This window comes from Podarcis pityusensis, assembly GCF_964106645.2.
Source record: "Podarcis pityusensis genome assembly, chromosome: 2".
Classification (NCBI taxonomy): domain Eukaryota; kingdom Metazoa; phylum Chordata; class Lepidosauria; order Squamata; family Lacertidae; genus Podarcis; species Podarcis pityusensis.
This window is the reverse complement of record NC_138029.1, coordinates 56,644,169-56,670,397: the sequence shown is the minus strand read 5'-3', so window position 1 is coordinate 56,670,397 and position 26,229 is coordinate 56,644,169. Positions and strand designations below refer to the sequence as shown.

The 26,229-nt window shown below is 43.1% G+C and overlaps 2 protein-coding genes across 3 annotated transcripts in view; one reads left to right on the top strand and one right to left on the bottom strand.

Moving 5' to 3' along the window:
- Window positions 1-26,229, top strand: part of GDF9 (growth differentiation factor 9) — a 52,034-nt gene that overhangs the window by 2,140 nt on the left and 23,665 nt on the right. The gene's annotated exons all lie outside the window — the stretch shown is intronic.
- SHROOM1 (shroom family member 1) overlaps window positions 1-26,229 on the bottom strand; it is a 47,123-nt gene that overhangs the window by 15,572 nt on the left and 5,322 nt on the right. For both annotated transcript variants that reach the window (XM_080997086.1, XM_080997085.1), the window contains exon 2: window positions 718-3,479. In XM_080997086.1, the coding sequence (XP_080853212.1) occupies window positions 718-3,333 (2,616 nt within the window). In that variant the 5' untranslated portion in view covers window positions 3,334-3,479. The remainder of the gene's footprint in view (window positions 1-717; window positions 3,480-26,229) is intronic.

Sequence of the window (26,229 nt, the reverse complement as noted above, 5' to 3'; positions counted from 1 at the left end):
GAATTCTAGTGCAAAACAACTCAAGGGCCCTACGTTGAGGAAGGCTGAACTAACATTTCATGCTAGTTTTCTTTAACATTTATTAGAATGCACCATGCATAATAAAGGCATGCTTTCTTATTATTTTCTTCAATCTGCTTTCCAAACTCCAGTGTTATCTTTCCAGTACAATCAACAGGGGGACTTCTACCCAGGCAAAATGCATCCTGATGGTGCACTGCAAGATACTCCATGGGTAGGCAAACTAAGGCCCGGGGGCCGGATCTGGCCTAATTGACTTCTAAATTTGGCCTGCGGAAGGTCCGGGAATCAGCGTGTTTTTACATGAGTAGAATGTGTCCTTTTATTTAAAATGCATCTCTGGGTTATTTGTGGGGCATAGGAATTTGTTCATTCCCCCCCAAAAAAATATAGTCCAGCCCCCCCAAGGTCTGAGGGACAGTGGACTGGCCCCCTGCTGAAAAGGTTTGCTGACCCCTGGCCTACATTTAGATAACTGATAATAGCAACTTATCAGTAATACAATTGCAAGTGGCAAGTTATATCTTAGGTCACATCCACGCCACACACTTAAAAGAACATTTAAAGCACATCAACTTCGCAATCCTGGGAACTGTAATTTACTAAGGATGCTGGGAGTTGCATCTCTATGGGGAAGCTGTGACTATTAAAGTGGTACAAATATGTGGATGTGACCTAAATAGCTACTTGATTTACCTGCACAGGAGGAGGAGTTGATTTTGATCTCCCTCGGCTTCTGCTGCAGACAGAACCTGAGTGAAGAAGACTTTTAGCTGAGTCACACTTGCTGGCACAACTTCCTTCATTAGCCATTTCAAACACGGGGGAACTGGTGCTGTGTCTGTCGGTCATGGTGGCAGCAGTTGTAGATGTTAAACTGGGAGGGAAAGAGGGTGGCTCCTGAGTCTTCCCTGGAACAGGAAACTGGCAGAAACCATCCATATTCCTCAGCTTTCTGCTGGCACTGGGATGGGAAGTGCTGTCTTCCACAAACTTCTTTGTATTTGAAGTCCTCGGTTGCAAAGGGGGCTTTTGCTGTGCACTGCTCTGCCCAATGGCAGGCCGTTGCCCAATCTTTCGTTCCATGTAGTCAAGAAGTGCGTTGTGCTGTATTTGTTTCAGTTCTGCCTTAGAAAGAGACCTTCCCTGGTTTTCCAGAGCTTTACCTCTAATGATCTTAGTGTCTTGTTCATTGATCTCATCAGACCGGGACCTTGCATTTTGCTTTCTCCACGGACTGCTTTGATCTCTCTGATCATCCAGCTGGTTGAGTTTCTCGGGTTCAGAATAAGAGATTTTCTTCTGTTCTTTGGTAGCCCTTTTCCTTCCCCCAATTCGGGCAGCTTGTGGCCTCTTTGATTCTTCCTCATTGCTGATGCTTTCCAGTGGCCTGGAGGCAGGAATCAACTTGGAGTCCTCGTTTGTACTAGATAATGACAAAGACCTGAGATGCTGAATGGATGGCCTTGAAGACGGTGTCTGCTTCAGCCGAACGGGCAAGCTCATTTGTAAATCCTTTCTCTTGAAAGAGGTTTCTCTCAGGACCTTTCTTTGAGCAACTTTTAGTTTTTCCCGATAGTCATTCTTGAACTTCTCATCCACTGATGATGCAGGACTCTCTAGAATTTGCCCTTCATGGTTGCTGCCAGGATTATCCACACATGGGTTGGTGTCCCTTGGTATCTCTATTGGCTCTGCAGAGACTGGGAGATTGTTCCTTGGAGTTCTTAAAGCAACATCATCTCCTCCTCCTTCTTGAGTCCAATTTTCATGACTCATAAAACTGGGATTTTTCCCACCAGAAAGATAGTAAAGCAGAGGAGTTGTCTTTCTGTTTATCTTTATACTGGCAAAGTCATCTGGGGGCTGGCTTTCAGTTTTCTTAGAAAAATGATGCTTTGGAAAACAAACAGGCTTGAGCATTTCCTCTTGCCTGGGGTTCACCAGAAGTTCAGGGCTGCTATTCATGTCATTTTTCTTTGCTTTTCTAAACCCATTCACTGGTTGGGAAGCAGAGGTCTCAGCATCGTGACTATAATACGGTAATGCACTGGCTGTCTCCTGGACTTCCCAGTGAGGTGTTTCTGTGAGGTCCAAACCATGAGGCAGTGGCTTCTGCATTCTGGATTGCTGACTTAGAAGTGGTTGCCAGACATCTCTGCTTCCTTCTTCAGAGCTGAAGAAATGTTTCTTGTTGCCTTCATAGCTTTCAATCATTCCTAGCACAGCCTTGTTGGAGAGAGAGCTGTCAGTGTATTTTAAGTTCAAACAGCTTTCGTATTCATCTTGGCCCAATCCTGAGCGATCAGCAACTCTGAATGGATGCGGAACACCATGAAGCTGCCCCTTCTTTGTGCTGGATACTGCCACGCAGCTTGGCAGATCTGCTGAGAAGGCTGGTTTGTGTACACTGCAGGCATAAAAATACTGTTTGTTCTCTTGTGTATCATTAACAGCATTGTGGCTGGTATGTAGTGACGGAGAGGACTTAGACTCCATTGGCTCAGGAAATGCATAAGAGCAGACTGAATTTTGAGCACACGAAATATTCTGGGTCTTGACCAGAGAACCAGACCTTAAATTTTCTTGAAGAATGAAAGGTGTGGTGGATATGGTGGAGCTGGTATTCCTAGAGATATGTTGACTGACAGGATACAAACTGTCACCCTCTTCTGTGACTGGGCTTTCATCCTCCCACCTAGAGAGCCAGTAATCATTGTGATAGTTTGCTGGAGAGTCGGTATCTTGAATGCACACATCTGCTTGCATACTGGGGTCAAAGCAAATTCCAGGATCTACATTTCTGTTTGTTTTATAGCTATCAACTCGAGTTGGTGGGGATGGTGGGTGAGGAGATGGAAATCTAGCCAATTGTGGTGATGGTTGGTATGGCATCCCATGGGCAGAAGTGCTTCCACATGGCTTGCCAAGGCCAGAATTTTCCAATATATAGTGGCTGCCCGCTGCCCTGTCTTCATACATCTGTCTAAATGCTGGATTTATTGCACTGGGATTATAAATGCCTCTAACATATCCTGAGTCCATATATGATAGCTGCTCTAGAGGCAGAGAATCATGCTCATTATAGCAAAATTGGACAGGACACTCTGGGATATTTGAGCCACCCGAGAAAGAACTATAAGCAGAGTCTGCTTTTCCAGGAATGTGTAAGCACCGCTCTATGCCACTGATGGATTTATCTGGTGAAAACCTGTTAGCATCGCTAGGTGAGGCCACTGGCGCCAAGAGGTCAGCTATTCTTTTGATGTGCCTGAGGTTCCATCTTGATATTTCACTCTCAACAGAAGACATATTCTCTTTCACTAATCAGTCTGTTCTTCCAAGTAAGAAACTGACATAATATTAAGAGGTCTTTAATTTTATGGCCATGAGTAATCATATTTTATTGCAGATATTTTCATATGTCATCATCACACTTCATGAATGGAGAGATGATCCTAGGAAAGAAAAGAGGTAATTGAAACACATCAGTGTTGCTTACTGCCGTCTTACTACTACATAGCCCAATTAGATTCACGGGCCACCCCCAGTAGCCCCACCCATAAGCATTTGATTGGTTGATCACAAGAGCCAATTCAAATATCTAATAGAAGCAGGAATCACATAAAAGGTGAAACAGGTTTCACTTGTCCTTCTTCTCACCATGTAACATTCACATTGACTTTCAATGCTGTCTCTGTACACTTAAAGTTTCTTACAGAAACCCTCCTCTGGCCCAAAAAACTAAAAAATGGTATGTTGCTTTCGTAGATCCTGTCTCTGTCCATGAGTTCCCAGTTCTTCCTCCATTACTGTCTGCTTCTTTACCATCCCAACCATGTTTTTTTCATTTTGGAGTTTGACCCTGAGTTCAACTGTGAGTCACTAGGAATCTTCTGTACTCTTATGTTAGCTGCCTCTGCCCCAACTGATTCCACATCTGGACTTTCTCAGGCTTGAATATGGATTCACTTGCTAATTAGCCGCCCTAATTTGTCATTGCTGTGAACACTTGCATTTCATAAATAACTTGTCCTGTTCCTTAGCCAAAAAAGGTGTATCAGATTATATATCACTACAAACAAGACAGCTTCCCTCATTCTGTTTGGATATATTATACGTACCTTCACTGAGTGTTTGCCAGTATCTTCAGGCATGAGAACAGTGAACACTATGCTTCTTGGGTGCTTATAATTTGAACAATGTAATTTACATTTTTGTTTTATAAACGTAAGATTTGATGGCATCTTGATTCTCACAAAACATGAAGTTTTTATAATTGTGCAAAGCTTTGGGGAAACTATTTGCAGTGCATCTGAGTTGAAGATCACATCTACCAAACAAAGTGGTGCTGTGTTAATATTTAGCTACATTATCACATCGAGACAAGGATTTATATAAAAAGCAAAACTTTTGAAGACCTGGCAAAGATTGCTGCATTTTTTTCATAAAGGTCCAAAGGTTCACTTTTCAAACTTCAAATAGTGGGCCAGGTTCAGAAGTAATGATCTTGGCTCAATAAACCATGGTTTATTAAACTAAGAACAAACACAGAATCTGATCCAATTCTAGTTTTCATATCCTGGTTAGTAGGCAGAGACTAAGGCACAATTTCCTGGTTTCTGTATAACAGGGCACAAATCATTAGACAAGCACCTAAACCAGCACACAATGGAAGGAGAGAAGGGGGGGGGGTGTCCAGGCACAATGCTCATTTTTTGTTTCATAAATAAATTATGCCAAGATTGTTTTATCTGAACTGGCCCAATTTCTTCAGTTAGTTGTAAAAATAAATAAGAAGGGCCAGAGTTTTCCAAAGGAGGGCACCGTTCAGTCAAAATTTAACATGTTAAAATCAGAATGATTTCAGAGATAATTGGTGCAACACATGCTCACTTGTTCAACTGAAATAAAACTTGGAAGTCCTTGGCTGTGCCCAGAACTTACTGATAGAAATGCAGTGTCCCTCCTATTTTGGCCAAAGCCTGCATTTTAAGTGTGTGTGATCCTTTCAAATTTATCTGTGAAATGTGGGCACATATTAATACAAATGTCTTGACAAACCTAAGAAGTAGTGTTATCCTTTGTTTCTCTAGAATTCTATAAATAGCTCAAAATATATGTCAAATACTAATACTGAAAGGTCCTGCTAGATCAATCATGTTTAGACAAAAACCAATTGCTACAAATTTCCATGATGACATTTTGAAATCATTATATACCTTTCAAAAGCCTTTCTTAGGACTCAGCTACATTTGTAAAGATAAATCGCTTTATATGCGTTATAACCATATAACACCAGATGGCGCTGTGGAGTCCTGCTTTCCAACAGGACTTCCCTGTGTGAAGTTTACAACTCATTTAACTAAATCACTTCTTTGATGTGTCTGGATCCAGTCCTAGACTGTCTGAAGTCTGATTTCCCCCTGCCCCACGAAGCAGAATTCTGTCTGCATTGGCAAGATGGGAGAACAATAATGCTAAGACAACTTCCTGGCATTTTATGTCCATGGTTTTAGCAAGCTGGCGAGTGTCCAAAACAACAACAACACAACAACCCAAAACATTTTAAAATTACGTTAGTCCAGAGAAATAAAGTGACCAGGGAAATAGAATCATAGAATCATAGAATCATAGAATCATAGAAGAGTTGGAAGAGACCACAAGGGCCATCGAGTCCAACCCCCTGCCAAGCAGGAAACACCATCAGAGCACTCCTGACATATGGTTGTCAAGCCTCTGCTTAAAGACCTCCAAAGATGGAGACTCCACCACACTCCTTGGCAGCAAATTCCACTGTCGAACAGCTCTTACTGTCAGGAAGTTCTTCCTAATGTTTAGGTGGAATCTTCTTTCTTGTAGTTTGGATCCATTGCTCCGTGTCCGCTTCTCTGGAGCAGCAGAAAACAACCTTTCTCCCTCCTCTATGTGACATCCTTTTATATACAGTGGTGCCTCGCAAGACGAAAAGAATCCGTTCCGCGAGTCTCTTCGTCTTGCGGGTTTTTTTGTCTTGCGAAGCAAGCCCATTAGCAGTTTAGCGGATTAGTGCTACAGGGCTTAGCAGGCTTAGTGGATCAGCTGATAAGCGGCTTAACGATAAGCTGATAAGCGGCTTAAGGATCAGCTGATAAGCGGCTTAACGATAAGCTGATAAGCGGCTTAACGATCAGCTGATAAGCGGCTTAACGATCAGCTGATAAGCGGCTTAGCCATCAGCTGATAAGCGGTTTAGCGGCTTGGGAAAAAGGAAAAAAAACCTGCAGGAACTCGCAAGACATTTTCGTCTTGCGAAGCAAGCACATAGGAAATTCGTTTTGCGAAGCACCTCCAAAACGGAAAACCCTTTCGTCTAGCGGGTTTTCCGTCTTGCGAGGCATTCGTCTTGTGGGGCACCACTGTATTTGAACATGGCTATCATATCACCCCTTAACCTCCTCTTCTCCAGGCTAAACATGCCCAGCTCCCTTAGCCGTTCCTCATAAGCCATCGTTTCCAGGCCTTTGACCATTTTGGTTGCCCTCCTCTGGACACGTTCTAGTTTGTCACTGTCCTTCTTGAACTGTGGTGCCCAGAACTGGACACAGTACTCCAGGTGAGGTCTGACCAGAGCAGAATACAGTGGCACTATTACTTCCCTTGATCTAGATGCTATACTCCTATTGATGCAGCCCAGAATTGCATTGGCTTTTTTAGCTGCCGCATCACACTGTTGGCTCATGTCAAGTTTGTGGTCAACCAAGACTCCTAGATCCTTTTCACATGTAGTGCTCTCAAGCCAGGTGTCACCCATCTTGTATTTGTGCCTCTCATTTTTTTTGCCCAAGTGCAATACTTTACATTTCTCCCTGTTAAAATTCATCTTGTTTGTTTTGGCCCAGTTCTCTAATCTGTCAAGGTCATTTTGAAGTGTGATCCTGTCCTCTGGGGTGTTAGCCACCCCTCCCAGTTTGGTGTCATCTGCAAATTTGATCAGGATGCCCTTGAGTCCATCATCCAAGTCGTTGATAAAGATGTTGAATAAGACCGGGCCCAAGACAGAACCCTGTGGCACCCCACTAGTCACTCTTCTCCAGGATGAAGAGGAACCATTGATGAGCACCCTTTGGGTTCGGTCAGTCAGCCAGTTACAAATCCACTGAGTGGTAGCATAGTCAAGACCACATTTTACCAGCTTCTTTACAAGAATATCATGGGGCACCTTGTCAAATGCCTTGCTGAAATCAAGGTAGGCTACATCCACTGCGTTCCCTTCATCTACCAGGCTTGTAATTCTGTCAAAAAACGAGATCAGGTTAGTCTGACATGACTTATTTTTCAGAAATCCATGCTGACTATTGGTGATCACAGCATTCCTTTCTAGGTGCTCACAGACTGTTTGCTTAATGATCTGCTCCAGAATCTTCCCTGGTATTGATGTCAGACTGACTGGGCGGTAATTATTTGGGTCCTCTCTTTTCCCCTTTTTGAAAATAGGGACAACATTTGCCCTCCTCCAGTCTGCTGGGACTTCGCCTGTTCTCCAGGAATTCTCAAAGATGACTACCAGTGGTTCTGAGATCACATATGCCAGTTCTTTTAATACTCTTGGATGCAGTTCATCTGGCCCTGGAGACTTGAATACATCTAGACTAGCCAAGTATTCTTGTACTATCTCCTTAGTTATTCTGGGCTGTGTTTCCTCTGCTGAATCATTTGCTCCAAATTCTTCAGGTCAGGCATTGTTTTCTTTATCGGAGAAGACTGAGGCAAAGAAGGCATTGAGGAGTTCAGCCCTTTCTGTGTCCCCTGTTTGCATTTCACCATCTTCTCCTCTGAGTGACCCCACTGTTTCTTTGTTCTTCCTTTTGCTACGAACATACCCATAAAAGCCTTTTTTGTTGCTTTTAACCTCTCTAGCAAGCCTGAGTTCATTCTGTGCTTTAGCTTTTCTGACTTTGTGACTACACGTGCTGGCTATTTGTTTGGTGGTTTCCCCCCTTTTCCATTTTTTGTACACATCCTTTTTTAATCTTAACTCAGTTAAAAGTTCTTTAGATAGCCACCCTGGCTTCTTTAGGCACCTTCCATGTTTCCGTCTCCTTGGTATTGCCTGAAGTTGTGCTTTTACTATCTCCCTCTTAACAAACTCCCAGCCATCATGAACTCCCTTTCCTTTTAGTATTACTGTCCATGGGATCTCACCCAGCACTTCCCTAAGTTTTATGAAGCCGGCTTTCTTAAAGTCAAGAAATTGAGTCCTAGTATGCTTGGCTGCTCCTTTCCGCTGTATAGTAAACTTCAGAAGAGCATGATCACTCGTGCCTAATGATCCTTCCACTTCTACCCCACTAACCAGGTCATCAACATTGGTTAGGACCAGATCTAAAATGGCTGTTCCTCTTGTTGCTTCTCCCACTTTCTGGACAATGAAGTTGTCTGCAAGGCCAGTGAGGAATCTGTTTGACCTTATGCTCTTGGCTGAGTTTGACATCCAACAAATATCCAGGTAATTGAAGTCCCCCATTACTACTATCTCCCTTCCTTTTGCATGCTTGGCCATCTGTTCCAGGAAGGCATCATCTATGTCCTCCGTTTGGCTTGGGGATCTATAGTAAACTCCCACAATGAGGTCACTGTTATTCTTCTCTCCCTTAATTTTGACCCAAATGCTCTCACTTTGGCTTTGAGGTTCTAAATCTTGGATCTCTTCACAGGTATACACATCCCTGACATATAACGCCACTCCTCCTCCTTTCTTGTCTGGTCTGTTTCTCTGAAATAGATTGTATCCCTCCATTATTACATTCCAATCGTGGGACTTATCCCACCAGGTTTCAGTGATGCCTATTATGTCATATTTAGTTTGCTGTACCAAGAGCTCAAGCTCCTCTTGTTTATTTCCCATGCTTTGCGCATTAGTGAACAGACATTGAAGTCCATTAATCATTCCCCCGTGCCTCTTATTTAAGGATTTTTTTCCTCCCACCACTAGGTCTGCGTGCTGTTTGCTCCATTTGGTCTATGACCAAAAAAGTAGTGGTAATGGCCATCACAAAATACATTATCAGAAGTAGTTTTGTTGCCGATGTCAGCAGATAACTGGAGAGGTCCTTGATGGTACACAAGAAATACTTTCACTTCCACAGCAGGAAATTATCTGGTCTGTAAACAAGCACCTGGACCCAAAGAACATTGCAGCTAGTTTCGTGTGCCAAAATGAACTTTGGAGAGGTCACCACCACATCCATATGCCACATAGCAAACATCTTCTGAAACTGTTGGAAACTGCCAGTCAAAGGGAATGAATGAATGAATGAATGCATGAACCCCTAGGCTATCAGTGCATTTAAAGCAACTGGTTTGATTCTGGCCAAAATTCCTGGGACAGTGGAATCCAGTCCTCAATACTTTTATTAAACCGCTTTCAAGTTATATTTATGGTCTCATGGTCAACACTGCTTAGCCAGTCTGCTGAAACATAACATGTTATCTCAAAGGAGGATAATTGTATGTTTGTGCTGGCATGTTCTAAGGATATCTTCTAGATTGGGTGTTTGGATATCTGTTTAATCTGGTAAAGGCATCTTGGCTGCCTGTCATCAAGGTTTTTTCCACCCAAAATATAAGAAGTGTGATTAAAAGCAAATATCACTGGTTACAAAGTAACACAAGATGGAAGGAGCCACAGAGTCCAAATTGTAATTTGTGTCTTGTGACCAATAAGGCACATTGATAATGAAAATTGTAAAATGCATATTTCCTAGTTAATAAAGCACAAAACAGTTTATAACTTAGCATAACTTCCATGATGAATAATTTAATAAATATCACTCACTCTATTTACATATTCTGACATAATGTATTAATCTCAGTCTTAACGTAAGTCATGTTTGAACTATATGTTTTCCAGTAAGTAAATGAATTTATTATAGTGCCTTGAACTTCGTTGTTCCAATGCATAATGTTCCAGTTTGCATGGAACGCTAAGCCAAACCATGGCTTAGTGCAAATGAGCAAACATGTGGGTACCAGAGGAGATCACAGCTGCTTTGTTCCTTCTCCAGCTGTTCTGCTACTGTGCTGAACGAAGCCATGGTTTGGTTTAGCAGGTCATCTGAAGCAAGGCTCACGGTTTAGTTCTCTCCAAGCAAACCACAAGCTTTAACTAAGGTTTGCCCTATGGTTCACAGTTCATGGTTTGCCTGGAGAGAGCTACACCACACATTTGGGTTCAGTTGATACACTAAGCCAAACTACACTAAGCACTGCACAGCAGCAGAAGGACCAGAGAAGGAGCAAAGTAGCCACGAACTTCTCCCCAGAAGTCCATGCATTTGCTCATCTGTGCTACGTCATGGGTTAGGTAAGTGTTAGGTACAAATGAACTCTGCCTCTAAATGTATGACCATGCTGCTTTCCTTCTCTGCATGAGATCCAACAAAGAGGTGAGAGGGCATCTGCTTGTGCAACAGGGCTGCTGCTGCTTCCTCTCCTTCTCCCTACGACAGGCCAAAATTCCCTTTGCTAAGCTGGGTTTCTATTGCACAAGCAGGAAGACATCATTGGAAGTTACCCTCTGACACTTACCATAGCTGTCAAGTTTGTCATATAATCTATGTTCCATACCCTTGGTATCCATACACCCAAAGAATAGAGGGTTTTGTTTTCTGAATCTAAACAGCCATCCAATCTGCAATTAGCAATGAGCTGTTATCTCAAGAACTTCCCTGTTACCTCAAATATTACCCTGGGCACCAAACAATTTCCCAGTAAATCATGACCTACAGTATTTCCATGAATGTAGAGTTTTAGTAATTTGAGGCATGCCCATAAAACGTGCAATAGAGTTACTACAGAAGCTCAACATCACTAGCAATGATCACTTAAACTGTCTAGATTCTGTCTAATCTTCCTGTTGTTAGATACCACCTATGCAACGTTTTCTAAACAATGAAAGTATAAAGTACACATTTATATGCCAATATAAATTGCACATTGCAAGACTGGAATGTTCTTTTTTCCATGGCAAACAAGAGGGCAGCCAAATATTTATGTTTTAAAGGATTATGCAGCAGTTTTGGTGGCAATGAAACTTATTTTCCTGCAGCTTTTTTTGGGCCCAGGGTGCCAGGCTCATAAATGCATGCTGACTAAATAATTTCTAACGCAATTACACACATCAATCCAACACCTAGTTTATAGTACAAGAGAAAATCATTCTCTAATTGTCTCCATTGCCTCATCAAAAACCTAAGTAGTTATAGATTTGTGCTTGGTTAGCTGCTGGGATGAAAGGCCACATTGATTTAGTCACTTAATGTTCTCTATTATTATCATCATTATCATCATCATCATCATTATTATTTAAAATATAGTCTGGAAGCTCTTCCTCCAGATTATGGAAGGAAGGAACACCAGAATGAAATACCAGAGACATCATCCATATTGATGATAAACTGCTTTGTTGGTTGTGCACTATACATCATAATGACAGGCAAATACTTTTGGCCCTGCAAAACACACCAAACCAAGTGCAACTATTCAGACAGTAATGGAAAAGGCAAGCAGCAGCCCACAGATGCTCCATTATTAGAAATATGACATGGCAGCTACTAGAGTGTAAATCTGCCAAAGGTTTTAAAAACTAGTCCACTTTTATAGGGCTGGAACAGGCAGCATTTGGCAGCTACAGTGCCTTCTGCTATTAACAACTTGATATGCCTGCTGCCATAAATAATCAGAACCCTCTGTAAGCACCTTGTCACAATAAGGACCTCAAAGCAAGGCATCAGATGCTCCTCAGCAGCATGTAACATACGTCAGTGGTCACAGAACTGTGCACCCAAAATTGGTGCTTAACATGCCACCAGACTGAGGCCTGCAGTCGAAGTTTTCAAACCTCCTTTGTTGGAGAGGCTGGATGGTCATCTATCAGGGATTCTTTAGTTGCGATTCTTGCATTGCAAGGAGTTGGACTAGATGATGCTTGAGGGTCCTTCCCAATTCTAAGAGTATACGATTTGGAGAGGAGAAAAACTATAAGGGACACATCCACCCATCGCTCCTTACTTCATAGGAATTCCATGGGGATTCTGATTCTAACGTGCAAGGTCACACTGGTCATCCCTTTGCCAGATCTGTGGCCCAAATGATGCCAAATCAACCCCATTAATTGGAGGTTGTTGGAGATGCATTCCCAGAGGATAACACCTAATGGTTGGGAAACCTGCTAAATTCATTCCTCCATAAGGATATGATTTTCAACGGAACAGAGAGACCGAAAGAAGGTATTTCACTGGAGGAGACCAGGCTTCGAACAAAAAAGCTTAGCATTCCTGCACTGCTTCAAGGACAGTTTCACTATCAATCATTTTGAGCCAAGGGGAATGTGGAAAGCAGCCAAAGTGCAGCGCAGACGGAGGTGGGGGGTGGGGAGTCATTACAATAAGTTAATTTATAAAGTGGAGCTACGTTTTTACAAGACATAGCAAACAAGTGAGGCAGCTCCTAAGAAAAGAACAAAGAGGACCAAGGGCGTCATTGATAGGGGGAAGGGTTTTCAATGGGTTCTTTGGGGATAAAAACCAGATCCTTGGCTGGTATTCAGCAAAGTTTTACTCAGAGCAGACCTATCGAAATGAATGGGTGTAACTAAGTCATGTTCATTAATTTCAGTCGGTGGTTCGAATCCCCGTGACGGGGTGAGTTCCCATTGCTCGGTCCCTGCTCCTGCCAACCTAGCAGTTCAAAAGCACGTCAAAGTGCAAGTAGATAAATAGGTACCACTCTGGTGGGAAGGTAAACAGTGCTTCTGTGCACTGCTCTAGTTCGCCAGAAGCGGCTTAGTCATGCTGGCCACATGACCCAGAAGCTGTACGCCGGCTCCCTCGGCCAGTAAAGCAAGATGGATTCAACGGTCAGGGGTCCTTTACCTTTACTCTGAGAAATGCTTACTTGAATGACACCCACTATGGTGCAAAGTGGGACTTAACTGGGCTTCTAAATCAGAACAACCTATTTGACATTTAGGTAACTCTTCATTTCTAGAGAAGCTGAGAAATCCAAACAAGGAACAGAGAAATTCAAGCACACACCTTGTGAAAATCCCATAGCACCTTTGATTTACAAACGACCATGTAATACCTTCTTGGCTGCCATCGAGTTCATTCCAAGAGCTTAATAAAGCAACAGTCAATTTGACATTAAGTAGCTCTCTTTAAATGTTTTTAATAGTCATAGCCTGAGTAAGCAAGTCTATAGAAAACCTGGCCTGTTTATATATATATATATTCTACTAAACTCCCTCCCCACTATTCTACAGACTTTTTAGATTTGGATGGAAAATTAACCCCATTAATTGGAGGTTGTTTGAGATGCATTCCCATAGAATAACACCCAGTGGTTGGAAAACCTTCTAAATTAATGATGTCACTTGGAATTGTAAAATGATGTCACTTGGAATTGTAAACTAAACTACAAAGGTCCAAGCAGGAGGGAGGACCCTGGGTAAATTTTGCATCTATTACACACATCAACAGGACTTCCTCTAACCCCAAGTGGTGAATGCAATGTTTATGTCAAGGCCATTCTGAATATATGATGGGATGTAAACCAACAAGCCAATCCCGTACTTGTTTATTGAGAAATAAGCCCCAGTGAATTCAGTCGGACTTAGTCCCATGCATTGTCCAGCCTAAGCATTTGTAAGTTCCACTGATTTTAATGTGCGAGATAGTTTTGAAATCTATGTGAGATAAAAAAAAGTGCACTCTTTTATTTGCACAAAGAGCATGGATCACACTTAAGTTTTTCCCCAGGCCTCTGCAAATCCTCAAACAATGCCAAAACATTACTCTTTATGTGTAAACGTTCTGGAAGAGAACACACATATTGAGAAAAGCTTTTTACATTCCCAAGCAAAGTGATGAAACCAGCAGCTTCAGTCTCCGTGCGTTTTGAAAAGCTAGCAATAACTACACACAGCCAAAGCACCTTTTGCATCTGGAAGAAAGGAACACATTCATTTGCTGAAAATCCAGCTCATGTCTAAAGTGACACTTTTATTTTCAGAAACTGTTTTGTGGCTAAAAACAGCCACAATGCTACTTTCCAGAAATGTCCTGGCAATCTCATATTGCAGACTGCTGGGATAACTCAAAGCATATTGAAGGGAAGGCACTCGGTGTTGTGATTGTAATTCTCTGCCAGGGGTGGGGGTGGGGATTACATTAAACTAAGTGATTATCAGAGGCCAGAGAAATAGCAAATGGAGCCAAGTGCTTTAATACACGCTGCCATTGCAGGGGGCTGGATGGTGGAAAGCAAGAAGGAAATCAGCCATCACCTTTAAAAGGGCCATGGTTTTATTTCCCCATAATAATCCTGAAACATAGGCTAGGATGAGATAGTTGTACTGCTTTATATGACCAGCACAATGTTTCTTCATGAACATCATGGCTAAGCAGGGTTTGCAATTTATGTCCTCCTAGTCTAAAGCCAGTGGGACGCAGGTGGCGCTGTGGATTAAACCACAGAGCCTAGGACTTGCTGATCAGAAGGTTGGCGGTTCGAATCCCCGCGACGGGATGAGCTCCTGCCCAACCTAGCAGTTCGAAAGCATGTCAAAGGGCAAATAGATAAATAGGTACTACTCCGGCGGGAAGGTAAACGACGTTTCTGTGCGCTGCTCTGGTTCACCAGAAGCGGCTTAGTCATGCTGGCCACATGACCTGGAAGCTGTACGCTGGCTCCCTCAGCCAATAAAGCGAGATGAGTGCCGCAACCCCAGAGTCGGTCACAACTGGACCTAATGGTCAGGGTCCCTTTACCTTTAGTCTAAAGCCAACCATCTTTCAGAAGAACCTAAGAGCTCTGCTGCATCAGGCCAGTGGGCTATCTAGTCCAGCATTCTGTTCTCACAAGGACCAATCAGAGGCCCACAGGAAGCCCACAACCAGTACAGATTCTCAGAAACTGGTATTCAGAGGCATAGTCCACTGCATCACACTGCTCTGAGCATTTCATCTCTGAAAACCAGTTACTGGTAACAACGGGAGAGGAGAGTGCTATTGCCTTCAGGTTCTCCTTGCAGGCAGCGGTGACACAGGGTGCCACTGAAATTTGAGAGCCCAACGTCCACCACTGCCTACATGGAGTACCTGAAGGCAATAGCACTCTCCCCTCCTTTTGTTCCCAGTAACTGGTTTTCAGACGTTTACTGCCTCCAGCACTGGTTGGCCTTTAGCTTGATCTGCCTGGGGCTCTTCCTGTGTTCTGACCAGGGCCTTTTTCTTAAAGTCCTCAGACAACCACCAGCCTCTCACTCTCTGCTCATTTTATTCTGCAATGCCTTATGGGGTTCATTTTTATTTGCCTATTTAAAATATTTGTATATCGCTTAATCCTTAAAACAGTCTCCAAGAGGTTTACAAAAAAACAAATACAATATTTATAACAATGAAACTGACAAGCTACAATATAATACAATGTAATGCGGTATCAAACAAAACAGCAACAAAACCCTAAATATCAAAAACAGAGCAGCACATTTAGAAACATCTTTGGGGTTATAAGATGTTGTTGGGGCATGCCCTGAAGTGATTGCCTGCTTGGTCCATTGTCTTGCAGCTGGCGAGAGAATCTAATTTGTAGTTAATTTATGTGTTTCATATCAGTAATTTAGGTACTGAGCAGGCCTTTTCCCAATGGCTTCTCAGAAATGTGAGACAACCACCACCACCTGCCATTAATCTTTTTTTCAAAATCCAGCCGTCCTCAAAAGAATGCGATCAATATGCATGTGAAATGTAAAGCAAACATCACGACTAGCCTACCAGTGTTATGTCTTGTACCCAGCTGTGAATGACCCATTGCTTATCAAAGTACAAATGGCTAAGGTAAATATTAAACTAAATTCTTCAGATTCCATTCGCCTACAGGGTTGGCACCTGATTTATAAGCAAAAAAAAAATCTGTGGGGAAGGCACCACCTTCTGGGCCAGGCTGGACATTCAGGGGAAACCTAACTACAGAAATCTGGGTATAACATGTGGAAGGAAACTGATAGTGATGGTGAGTGCTTAACCCAGGCATAGGCAAGCTCGGCCCTCCAGATGTTTTTGGGACTACAACTCCCATCATCCCTGACCACTGGTCCTGTTAGCTAGGGATGATGGGAGTTGTAGTCCCAAAACATCTAGAGGGCCAAGTTTGCCTATGCCGGACTTAACCCTCTTCCCACCCAGCACTTCTCCCTTGCATTCCACCTCCACAGCTGATTTTCTCCTAGCTATTGTTATTACGACAATTTATTACTCATCCTTCATCCCCTGGTCCCAGGTCAGATTATAGCAATTAAAACACAATGTTAAAAACAGTTTAAGGCAACTTAAATTTACAGAACTAAGGGGGGGGGGCTCCTAAACAATGACAATACAGTGGACCCTCTAGTTACATACTGCCCTGGATACGTAAAGTTCAGGTTACGAATGCGGCAAACCTGGAAGTGTATACTTCCGCATTTCGCCGTGCATGCACAGAAGTGCACTTTGGCAAGGCTCCTAACAGAATATTAAAAACACGATAAAAGATCAAACATTAAAAACTTCCCTAAACAGAGCTGCCTTCAGATGTTTTGCAAAAGTCAGATACAGTGGTACCTCGGGTTACAGACGCTTCAGGTTACAGACACCACTAACACAGAAATAGTAAATCAGGTTAAGAACTTTGCTTCAGGATGAGAACAGAAATCGCTCGGTGGCAGTGCAGCGGCAGTGGGAGGCCCCATTAGCTAAAGTGGTACCTCAGGTTAAGAACAGTTTCAGGTTAAGAACAGACCTCCAGAACGAATTAAGTTGTTAACCCGAGGTACCACTGTAGTTGTTTATTTCATTGACATCTGATGGGAGGGCATTCCACAAGGTGGACGCCACTACCGAGAAGGCCTTCTGCCTGGTTCCCTGTAACCTCACTTCTCACAGTGAGGGAACCACCAGAAGGCCTTCGGAGTCTGAGGAAGACTGTGTGTTATGTACTGAGCTAGGATCCTAGAATGCAACAACTGGGTTGGCCTGCAGGAGCAGCCCAATCAGGCTCTAGGAGGGAAGCAGAGTCAGCCAATCACATGGGACCCATTGTGTAAATAATGTATATAAAGCCTGAGGTTCTGGGGAGGAATTCACTGTTTATGAGATGCAATAAAGAGCATGAAATCACTATGCGACTCTGAGTATATTTCACTGTGACTTTACCATCAGCTGACCAGGTGCAAACTGTTGATAGACTGACTAGAATGGAAACAGCCACAGTCTGTATAGCAGCAGATTTACTTTGGGTTTTGGTTTACTTTCTGGATTTTTCAAGGTCTGAGGAAATCCAAATTTAGTCACCAAAAGCATGGATGCCCAAAAACCTTGGACTCAGACAGCCTCAGATGCATGGTAAAGTTCAGTGTGGACAAGCCCAGAGTCAAGCCATCATTCCATTGAGTTCATGAGGCTTATCTACATAACACTGTTTTTCTCGCAGCAAACACAGGTTTAACTGACAATTACCCTCTGAACCCTCCAGCAAACTTTGGTGATCAGCATCTCTCAGCGCATTTGAAGTCTCAAACAAGATATTGGATTACAACCTGTCTTTCTGGGCTTTATCTGAGCTGCCTGAAGCTAAGGGGTAAATGAGATCCTGTTAAAGACTGCAATCTGGCCATAGCTGGCAATACAAGAAATGGGATACTGTGATCTTGGTCTGGGCAGAATAGCAATTTTCCAGCAGATGTGTGTGTGTTTGTATAATATAATGTGTATAAATATAATGAGTTGTGGTGAAGCAGAAAAATATCCTCTATCATTACTGCCCAAGAGGCCCAAGCAAGGGAAAATGTGCATATGTCAGTTTCTTAGTCTACACCATCATTTTCACAGACATAAACTACCATAAACTCAGAGCCTTTTGCCTTCCCTCTGATTTGAAACTGAACTCATGAAAAGCGAACCTTTTTACAAGCCGGGTCTCTGCTTAAACAGTGCATTTCCTCTAGCAATACACTCCACTGCTCTGCTCTTAATAAAATCCACCCCTACGACAGAGCTAACGAAACCAAGGCATGGAAATTTGTTAGTTTTTAGCCGTGAGCCACATTCATCAGGACTGCAGTGCAGGATGAGTTGCATTGCCTTCCTTGTGCCCATCCTTAACTAAGGTCAGTGTAAAACCTTTAACTGGGTCTTTCTGCTTTGGTTTCTGGAGCTGTCTGTCACTATAATAACTTACAGACATTGTAATGCTGTGCAACAGTGAAGGAGAATAGATAGAAATACAGTGGTACCTCGGGTTACAGACGCTTCAGGTTACAGACACTTCAGGTTACAGACTCTGCCAACCAAGATATAGTACCTCGGGTTAAGAACTTTGCTTCAGGATGAGAACAGAAATCGCACGGTGGCGGCGCAGTGGCAGCAGGAGGCCCCATTAGCTAAAGTGGTGCTTCAGGTTAAGAACAGTTTCAGGTTAAGAACAGACCTCCAGAACGAATTAAGTTCTTAACCCGAGGTACCACTGTAAAAGTAAAGTTGTAATATGATAACCAGTAATATTAATGTCCAGGAAGGATGAATGAGCTGGAAACAGATGTTTGGACCTGGTGGTCAGAGCCAGTTCAACCATCTAGGCCCGGGCCAACTCCCGGTGATGATGATGAAGAAGAAGAAGAGTCTGGATTTGATATCCCGCTTTATCACTACCTGAAGCAGTCTCAAAGCGGCTAACATTCTCCTTTCCCTTCCTCCTCCACAACAAACACTCTGTGAGGTGAGCGGGGCTGAGAGACTTCATAGAAGTGTGACTAGCCCAAGGTCACCCAGCAGCTGCATGTGGAGGAGCGGAGACGCGAACCCGGGTCACCAGATTATGAGTCTACCGCTCTTAACCACTACACCACACTGGGGACTGCAGTCCAACATCTGGAGGGCCACAGGTTCCCCAACTGTTAGGGAACAGCCATCTGGATTAGCAGAATCCTAGGGCTGTTGGCTGTGTTAGAAGCCTGTGTCTAGACTCTTACAAACAGACTCTTACCTATCTTGGCTCTACCAATTCTTTATTCAGCATTTTAGACCTAACCACCTAGACTGAGCTTCCCTGACCTCACCAGCAGCTTAAGGAAACACATTCCTGTCCTCTTCTACTATTACACTGCTTCTGGCACGTCTGGTATCTAATGAAGCTTTGCTTCAGAATCCTCTGATATCACAAGGGGGGAGGGAGAGAGTCCTGTCCCACCGACAGTGGCAAAAGTCCCTGAACCAGTCCTACATGGGATTTAGGAGACAGGGCACATTCCAAACCAAAAAGGCAGCTTCTCTCTGGAGCGGTACTCCTATACCCTCTTTCCTTATAGTAAGTCTCATTGAACTAAATGGGGACTACTTCTATGGAGGTATGTACAGGACTGCAATCAGCTAAATTCATTGATTTTCATTGGGAGTCAGAAGTTTCCAAGTGTATTTTTTATTGTTACAAACTGTACTTTTGAATGAATACACAGACACACGTGTATTTACACACCAAAAAAAATCTCCAAGTGTCAATTTTGTACCTGGGATATCCAAATCTCTCTTAAAATAGTGGGGAAGGGTTATTATACCTCCGTTTTGTCCCCAAGCAGTTGCATGATGGATGGCTTTCTCCACATCGCCCAACTCTGCAAACATCCCCGTAAGTGTTTCTGCCTGATCTCTTGCTCTACATTGTGCAGAGTCTGGCAGTCACAAACAAATGAAACAAACTGTTCCATTGATTAAATCATCCTGCGTCTAAAGTCAATTGGTCTTCAGAATGCATGTTTCAACTGATATCTATCAATAACCTCTGAAACTATGCAAGGATTATGCAGGTATTCGGTGGCATTTATTTGTGCAGATGAGGAGAATGTACAGTATATTGTTATAATAGCGAAACAAGATTGTTTAAAAAAAACATTATCATCCAGCAGTCAGAATACTCCAAATTGGCTGAGAATTGAAAATAAAACTCAAGCCATCTTTCTTGGCCATTACCCTGCATATCCAGGCTCTGGGTGGCCTCCAGCTTGGTTTCTTGACTGGCTGGGATCCATTATGATCCATTAGCAGCCTCCAGGTCACAGCATTTCTGCTCATGGCTAATGAGTACTTGGGTCTTGAGCATTTCTAAGCAAGATTCAGTTTTCTGCTTGACCCATCTTCCTTAACTTCTGCCTTATCCAATTCTCACATCATTATGGGCTTCCTATTTGAATTCTGACCAGGCGCCATTTTCCTGTAAATTCTAATTAGAGAGAAAAACAATGGATTGGATCCAAAGGATATTTAGTTATTTCCATTGACAAGTCACGTTGATTTAAATGTTTACCTACTGATTTCAATGGGACTAAAGTGTGACTAACTTCTTCTAGATGCAAGCTAAAAAGAATTTCACCAGTGTTTTATCCAATATCTTCTATGATCACAAGAGAATATACAAACATAGGAAGCCATTTTATACTGAGTCAGACCATTGGTCCATCTAGCTCTGACTGGCAGCAGATCTCCAGGCTTTCAGAGAGGGAACATTCCCAGCCCTACTTGGAGATGCCTCCGATTAAAGCTGGGACCTTCTGCATCCAAAGCAGATGCTGAACCACTGAACCATGGTCCTTCCCTCACAACATATAGGGCAGGGGTCAGCAATCTTTTTCAGCCATGGGCCAGTCCACCGTCCCTCAGAAAATGTGGTGGGACAAGACTATATATTGGGGGGGGGGGTGAACGAATTCCTATGCCCCACAAATAACCCAGAGATGCATTTTAAATAAAAGTACACATTCTACTCATGTAAAAACACACTGAATCCCGAACCATCCGCGGGCCAGACTGAGAAGGCGATTGGGCCGCATCTGGCCCACGGACCTTAGGTTGCCTACCCCTGATATAGGAGTTATGTTACAGTATGAAAAACAGGACAAATAAAGAAGATACAGGGTTATATTCAGCATGGCATCATGTCAGGGACCTCTTAGCACAAGAATTACAGCTCAGCACTCCATGAACCCCTAAATTTCTTCTGGGACGTCCCCCCCGCAACCCTCTGGAGCACATCTGGGGAGGGGAGGGGCTGCCACGCATTGGGAGGAGGGGAAGTCCCATTGTGCTAGAGGTAATCCTTGTGCTAATACAACAAGTCAGTTGAGTAACACCTACAGGTCTCTGGACGGCACACAACAAGCACTAAAAGCACAATTAACAACCAACATTAAAAAAGACATCATTGTCAACAATCAAAGAGATAAAGCAAGCACCATGCATTTCATCCTTCCCCAGAGGTGAGCATGCACTACAAAAGGAGAGGCATGCCAGTTAGCTGTTTTTGTCATAGTGTGCAGCAGCAAATAAATAAATAAAGGAGGAGGGTGGCTTCTGCTGGGGTGGCCGATATTGTTACGTGGTCGAGGCAAAGCTTGGCTCTCTGCTTTCTCTGCCAGGGCTCTGAAACAATGGCATCTTTATTACAGGGTGCCTAAATAAATAATACAGCCCTCAAATACAAGAGAGAGAAAGAGACTTCTATTCTGAAAAGTTCTCAAACTAAGAACTGCTTATGGCTTGGAGCATATTTATAATTACTTGGGGTGGTGGTAAGTCTCACTGAACTCAAAGGGGCTTCCTTGTGACACGCACACTATTGCACTGTTAATCATTTAATCAAATCCAGAAATTAAAAATACACTGGCTGGATAGAACAATAGATAACCACCACAGTTACATCACACAATGGATGCTCGGCCATAACATGTGTACGACTACATTCCACAGTTGAAGGCTAAGATTACAATGCTCAGTGTGTGGGTGGGTACTGGCAATCTCTCAGACAGAATATATTTCATTTTGACCATACAGTGATGAATTCTTAAAAAGAGTGACGCAGCATTGAGGGAAGACCTTTGAATGACGTTGAGGAAACCAGTAATAATGAGCATTTAGCTCACATGCACAGAGAACCACAATTGTGTTCATGCATTATCATGGTTTCTGAGATCAAGGAGGATTCAAAACACTTTTGCCCAAATGCACTTAGAATCCCCTGAGTATGGAAAGGTAGGAAGTGGAACAGGCCCATGCAGAGACATGAGGGGTTCGGTATAGGTGCATATTTCATCACAACTTTAAGCCCACATGTTTTCCAGCCCAAATGCCTGAATGGGTTGTTGTTGTTTTTTGCATGTTATTACCTATACAGTAAAAGGTAAAGGTAAAGGGACCCCTGACCATTAGGTCCGGTCATGGACGACACTGGGGTTGTGGCACTCATCTCGTTTTACTGGCCGAGGGAGCCAGCGTACAGCTTCCAGGTCATGTGGTCTAGATAGCCCACTGGCCTGATGCAGCAGAGCTCTTAGGTTCTTCTGAAAGATGGTTGGCTTTAGACTAAAGGTAAAGGGACCCTGACCATTAGGTCCAGTCGTGACCGACTCTGGGGTTGCGGCACTCATCTCGTTTTATTGGCCGAGGGAGCCAGCGTACAGCTTCCGGGTCATGTGGTCAGCATGACTAAGCCACTTCTGGTGAACCAGAGCAGCACACGGAAATGCCGTTTACCTTCCTACTGGAGCGGTACCTATTTATCTACTTGCACTTTGGCGTGCTTTTGAACTGCTAGGTGGGCAGGAGCAGGGACCGAGCAACAGGAGCTCACCCCGTTGCGGGGATTCAAACTGCCAACCTTCTGATTGGCAAGCCCTAGGCTCTGTGGTTTAACCCACAGCCACCCTCATTCCTTAGCCTATACAGTACACACCAACAAATCTGTATGTAGTGGCATCTTAATTCTAACAGAAAAAGGGGCACAGCATATCACACATGTCCTGAGACCCCAAATCCTGAGTATTAAATGATTTCTACTTTAAATGAAAGATTAGTCAAATTCCAGTTCTCCCAAAAATACATTAGCATCTAAGATGGAAAACATATTTTTAAAACAACCTGTTGAAGAATATGGATTTAAGTGAAGACAGGGTAGGCAATGGAATTTAAACAGCAGTCAGTCAGTCAGATTAATGTTTCTGGGAAGAGTGGCTCTTTTGAGGGAATTCTCATCCTATCTTCAGGATTATTTTTTTAGAAAATAGGCCCCTTTCCCCAACCACAGCAGCCATCCTCGTAAACATCACATTCACTCACTATTGGATCACACGTGTTAAAATGGTGAAGAAACTGTTGTGATTCCCATGTTCCTTTGGACAGAATGAACTAATAATCCAAATAATAGGTACTCTTTCAAATGGACACTCTTCTTTTGCATAAAATAATCTTCTAGATCAGGGATGAACAACCTTTTTTCTGCTTGTGAGGAACATAACTGGCCAGAACCTATATCCCAGTGGTGGGTAGACCTGGAGTACGTGAGGCCACCCCACTTTTCCTCTCACTTTCTGACAAGCTATAGGCAGACTTGCTGATATAGCAGCATCAATCTGGATTACAGGAGCTAAAAAAGACTTGGTGTCTGCTGTAACATTTAGTTCCATTAGTGTACAAAGTGCTCCATTTCCAGGTGAAATGAACATGAGGTCAGTCAGGTGCATTTTTTCTTCTTCGTGTAGCTGCATGAACTACAACCTTGGGTCACCAAGTAATCCTTGTTATTTTTTTGACCTGCTTAACTAGAAGTGGGTGGGGTGGGAAAACAGCCTTGCCACTTCCAACTGCAATTTAAAAGTTGCAACTTGTTGAAGTCCCCCAAGCGAGAACATTGTGCCAAATATAGAACAGGACATTAAAGTTGTATTACTGTAGCTGGCATGCAAGATGTCACAGCCATTTGAATAGCTGAAGTTTGACGGGCATCTTGTGTCACGGGAACAGGCTCCTACAGGGAAACAATGTGAAATAAAAGAGCCTTGTGGTCTTCTTTCAATGCCTCTTGGGTAGATGTGTCACTTCTGTTCATCACAGGGGCAACTAGGCATCCTAAATCTGCCTCTTGGATGCCAATGTGATAAGAGTCAAACAGCAGCGTGGGTTGGATTTAAACTGGTGGCCTGAAATAAAAAGGGACACCATTCTCCAGTCCCCTGAGATGAGGCAGGAAGTGGAATCTACCTGTTCACTTCTGTCCTGAAATCTGAAACTCATTACAAAGCTGAAATTCGGGCCAAGTAAACAAGAGCTAGTGAAAAAGCCAGACCTAAGTTTCTATTGTGCCTGGGCCAGGTTTCTGGTGCCAGGAAGTGGATTTATGGGTTACAGGCTGAAATGTAGAAGCTTTGCATGTGTAGAGCACAAGTGGGATTTATTTATTTAATCCCCCCAGAAAGGGAAAAAGACAACCACGGCAATCAAGCACCTTTCTTCGAGCCAAATGAAAGATAATCCAGCCACGACCATGGCTAGGTTTTGTTGTTAAGAGTGGTTGGTTTTATCATCTTTGCCAAAGCCCAATTTGTGGTCTTTATTTCATCAGTATCAGCTTCAAAACAGGTGTCAATCAATAACCCAGATGTGAGGCTCCACTAACAGAATTCTATTTGAAACCCTGCCTGTCAGGACGTACACCCAATTAATGTCCCTAGCAGATGGTCCCTCAGTAGACCTACAAAACTCCTCTTCTGTTCTTAAGTGCCAGGTTCCTATAAAAAAAGGTAAGGTAAAGGACCCCTGGACAGTTAAGTCCAGTCAAAGGCGACTATGGGTTTGCAGAGCTCATCTTGCTTTCAGGCCGAGGGAGACAGCATTGGTCCTCAGACAGCTTTCCAGGTCATGTGGCCAGCATGACTAAACCACTTCTGGCACAAGGGAACACCGTGACAGAAACCAGAGAGCATGGAAATGTCGTTTCTCTTCCCGCCACAGCGGTACCTATTTATCTACTTGCGCTGGCGTGCTTTTGAACTGCTAGGTTGGCAGGAGCTGGGACAGAGCATGACAGGGTGAGCTCCCATTGCCAGGTTCCTTTACTTTCTCATTGGCATCCCAGGCATGACTGTAACTAACAAATTATATGAGGCTCTTCTTGAGGGTGCACCAGTGAAATTTCTCTATTGGCAAACATACACACCAAACCAAAAAACTCCAGCTGTTTTCAGATTTTGAAAAACTACAGCTGCTTTCAGAATTTGGATCATAGTGAAATTTGCATTCCACAAGGAGAGTTTGACCGGCAACGAAGTGATGCAGGGTGGAATACAGATGTCTAGCTTTGTAGTTAATAGATCCACCATATGCAAAAACAATAAACAAAAACTGTTCATGAATTGCAGCCTGCAGTGAGCTGCTACTTAAAATGGCCTTCTAATAATAGTGTAAGAAGAAGCTGGGAGAGTTTGGGCACATGCAAATTGAAGATTTGCCACCATGAAGAAAGTCTACACCCTTTGTGGATTAAACCAAAATATGAAGAGCATGAGCTCAGTTCACTTTAAATTGGAAGGCTCCTTAAAGGTACAAATCCCCTAGTAATGCAGAACATGTGCCTGCTGCAAATATGAGGCAGGAAGATGGAATGATCTCTTTTTTGGTGCTACAAAACAAACATTCCTGGAGAAAACTGAGCTCTGAGTGTTTGAAATTCTTACTTGGCATGCAGTTCATCCATTTAGGTTTTCTTATACCACCATGGAGTTGATGGCTACCGCAGTAGGGTGGCATGATTTGGATGGGCCTCTTTAACAAATTAAAAATGGGCACTTTTTTAAAATGATTGTTTTTTTAAGGAAAAGGCATACTTTAAAAGACAGTGGACACAGGACAATAAATTTTTGTGGCAGGGTTGTTGGCCAGCATTCCTATTTATTCTGAATGCCAGAGTCAATGAGGAAGAAAGCATCATTGTAGCGTTAGCTGTTGTTTGCCAGGAAAAAATGGAATATAAAGCATGATCATGCTGACGGGTTGATGATTTCTAGACAAAAGTAAAAGAGGATCTTACTAAAAACTAGATCTGAATAGTTGGAGCCAAGCCCACATTTTATTGAATCTTATGAACCATTGAAAGAGATGCTCACTCAGCAAACCTTTCAGCATAAACCTCAGCAAAAGTTCCAGTGTACACATGAATCTCCCTGATATGCAAAGGATTCACCATTCATTTCTCAGTGGAACATGTAAAAGGCAACTTTGTGGTTGATTGTGTTCCAAGGGGTAAACATTGCAGAAAATGGGCCAATGCTCATTTGTATCAAGTGACAATTTATCTGTAATAAAGCTGAGCCCT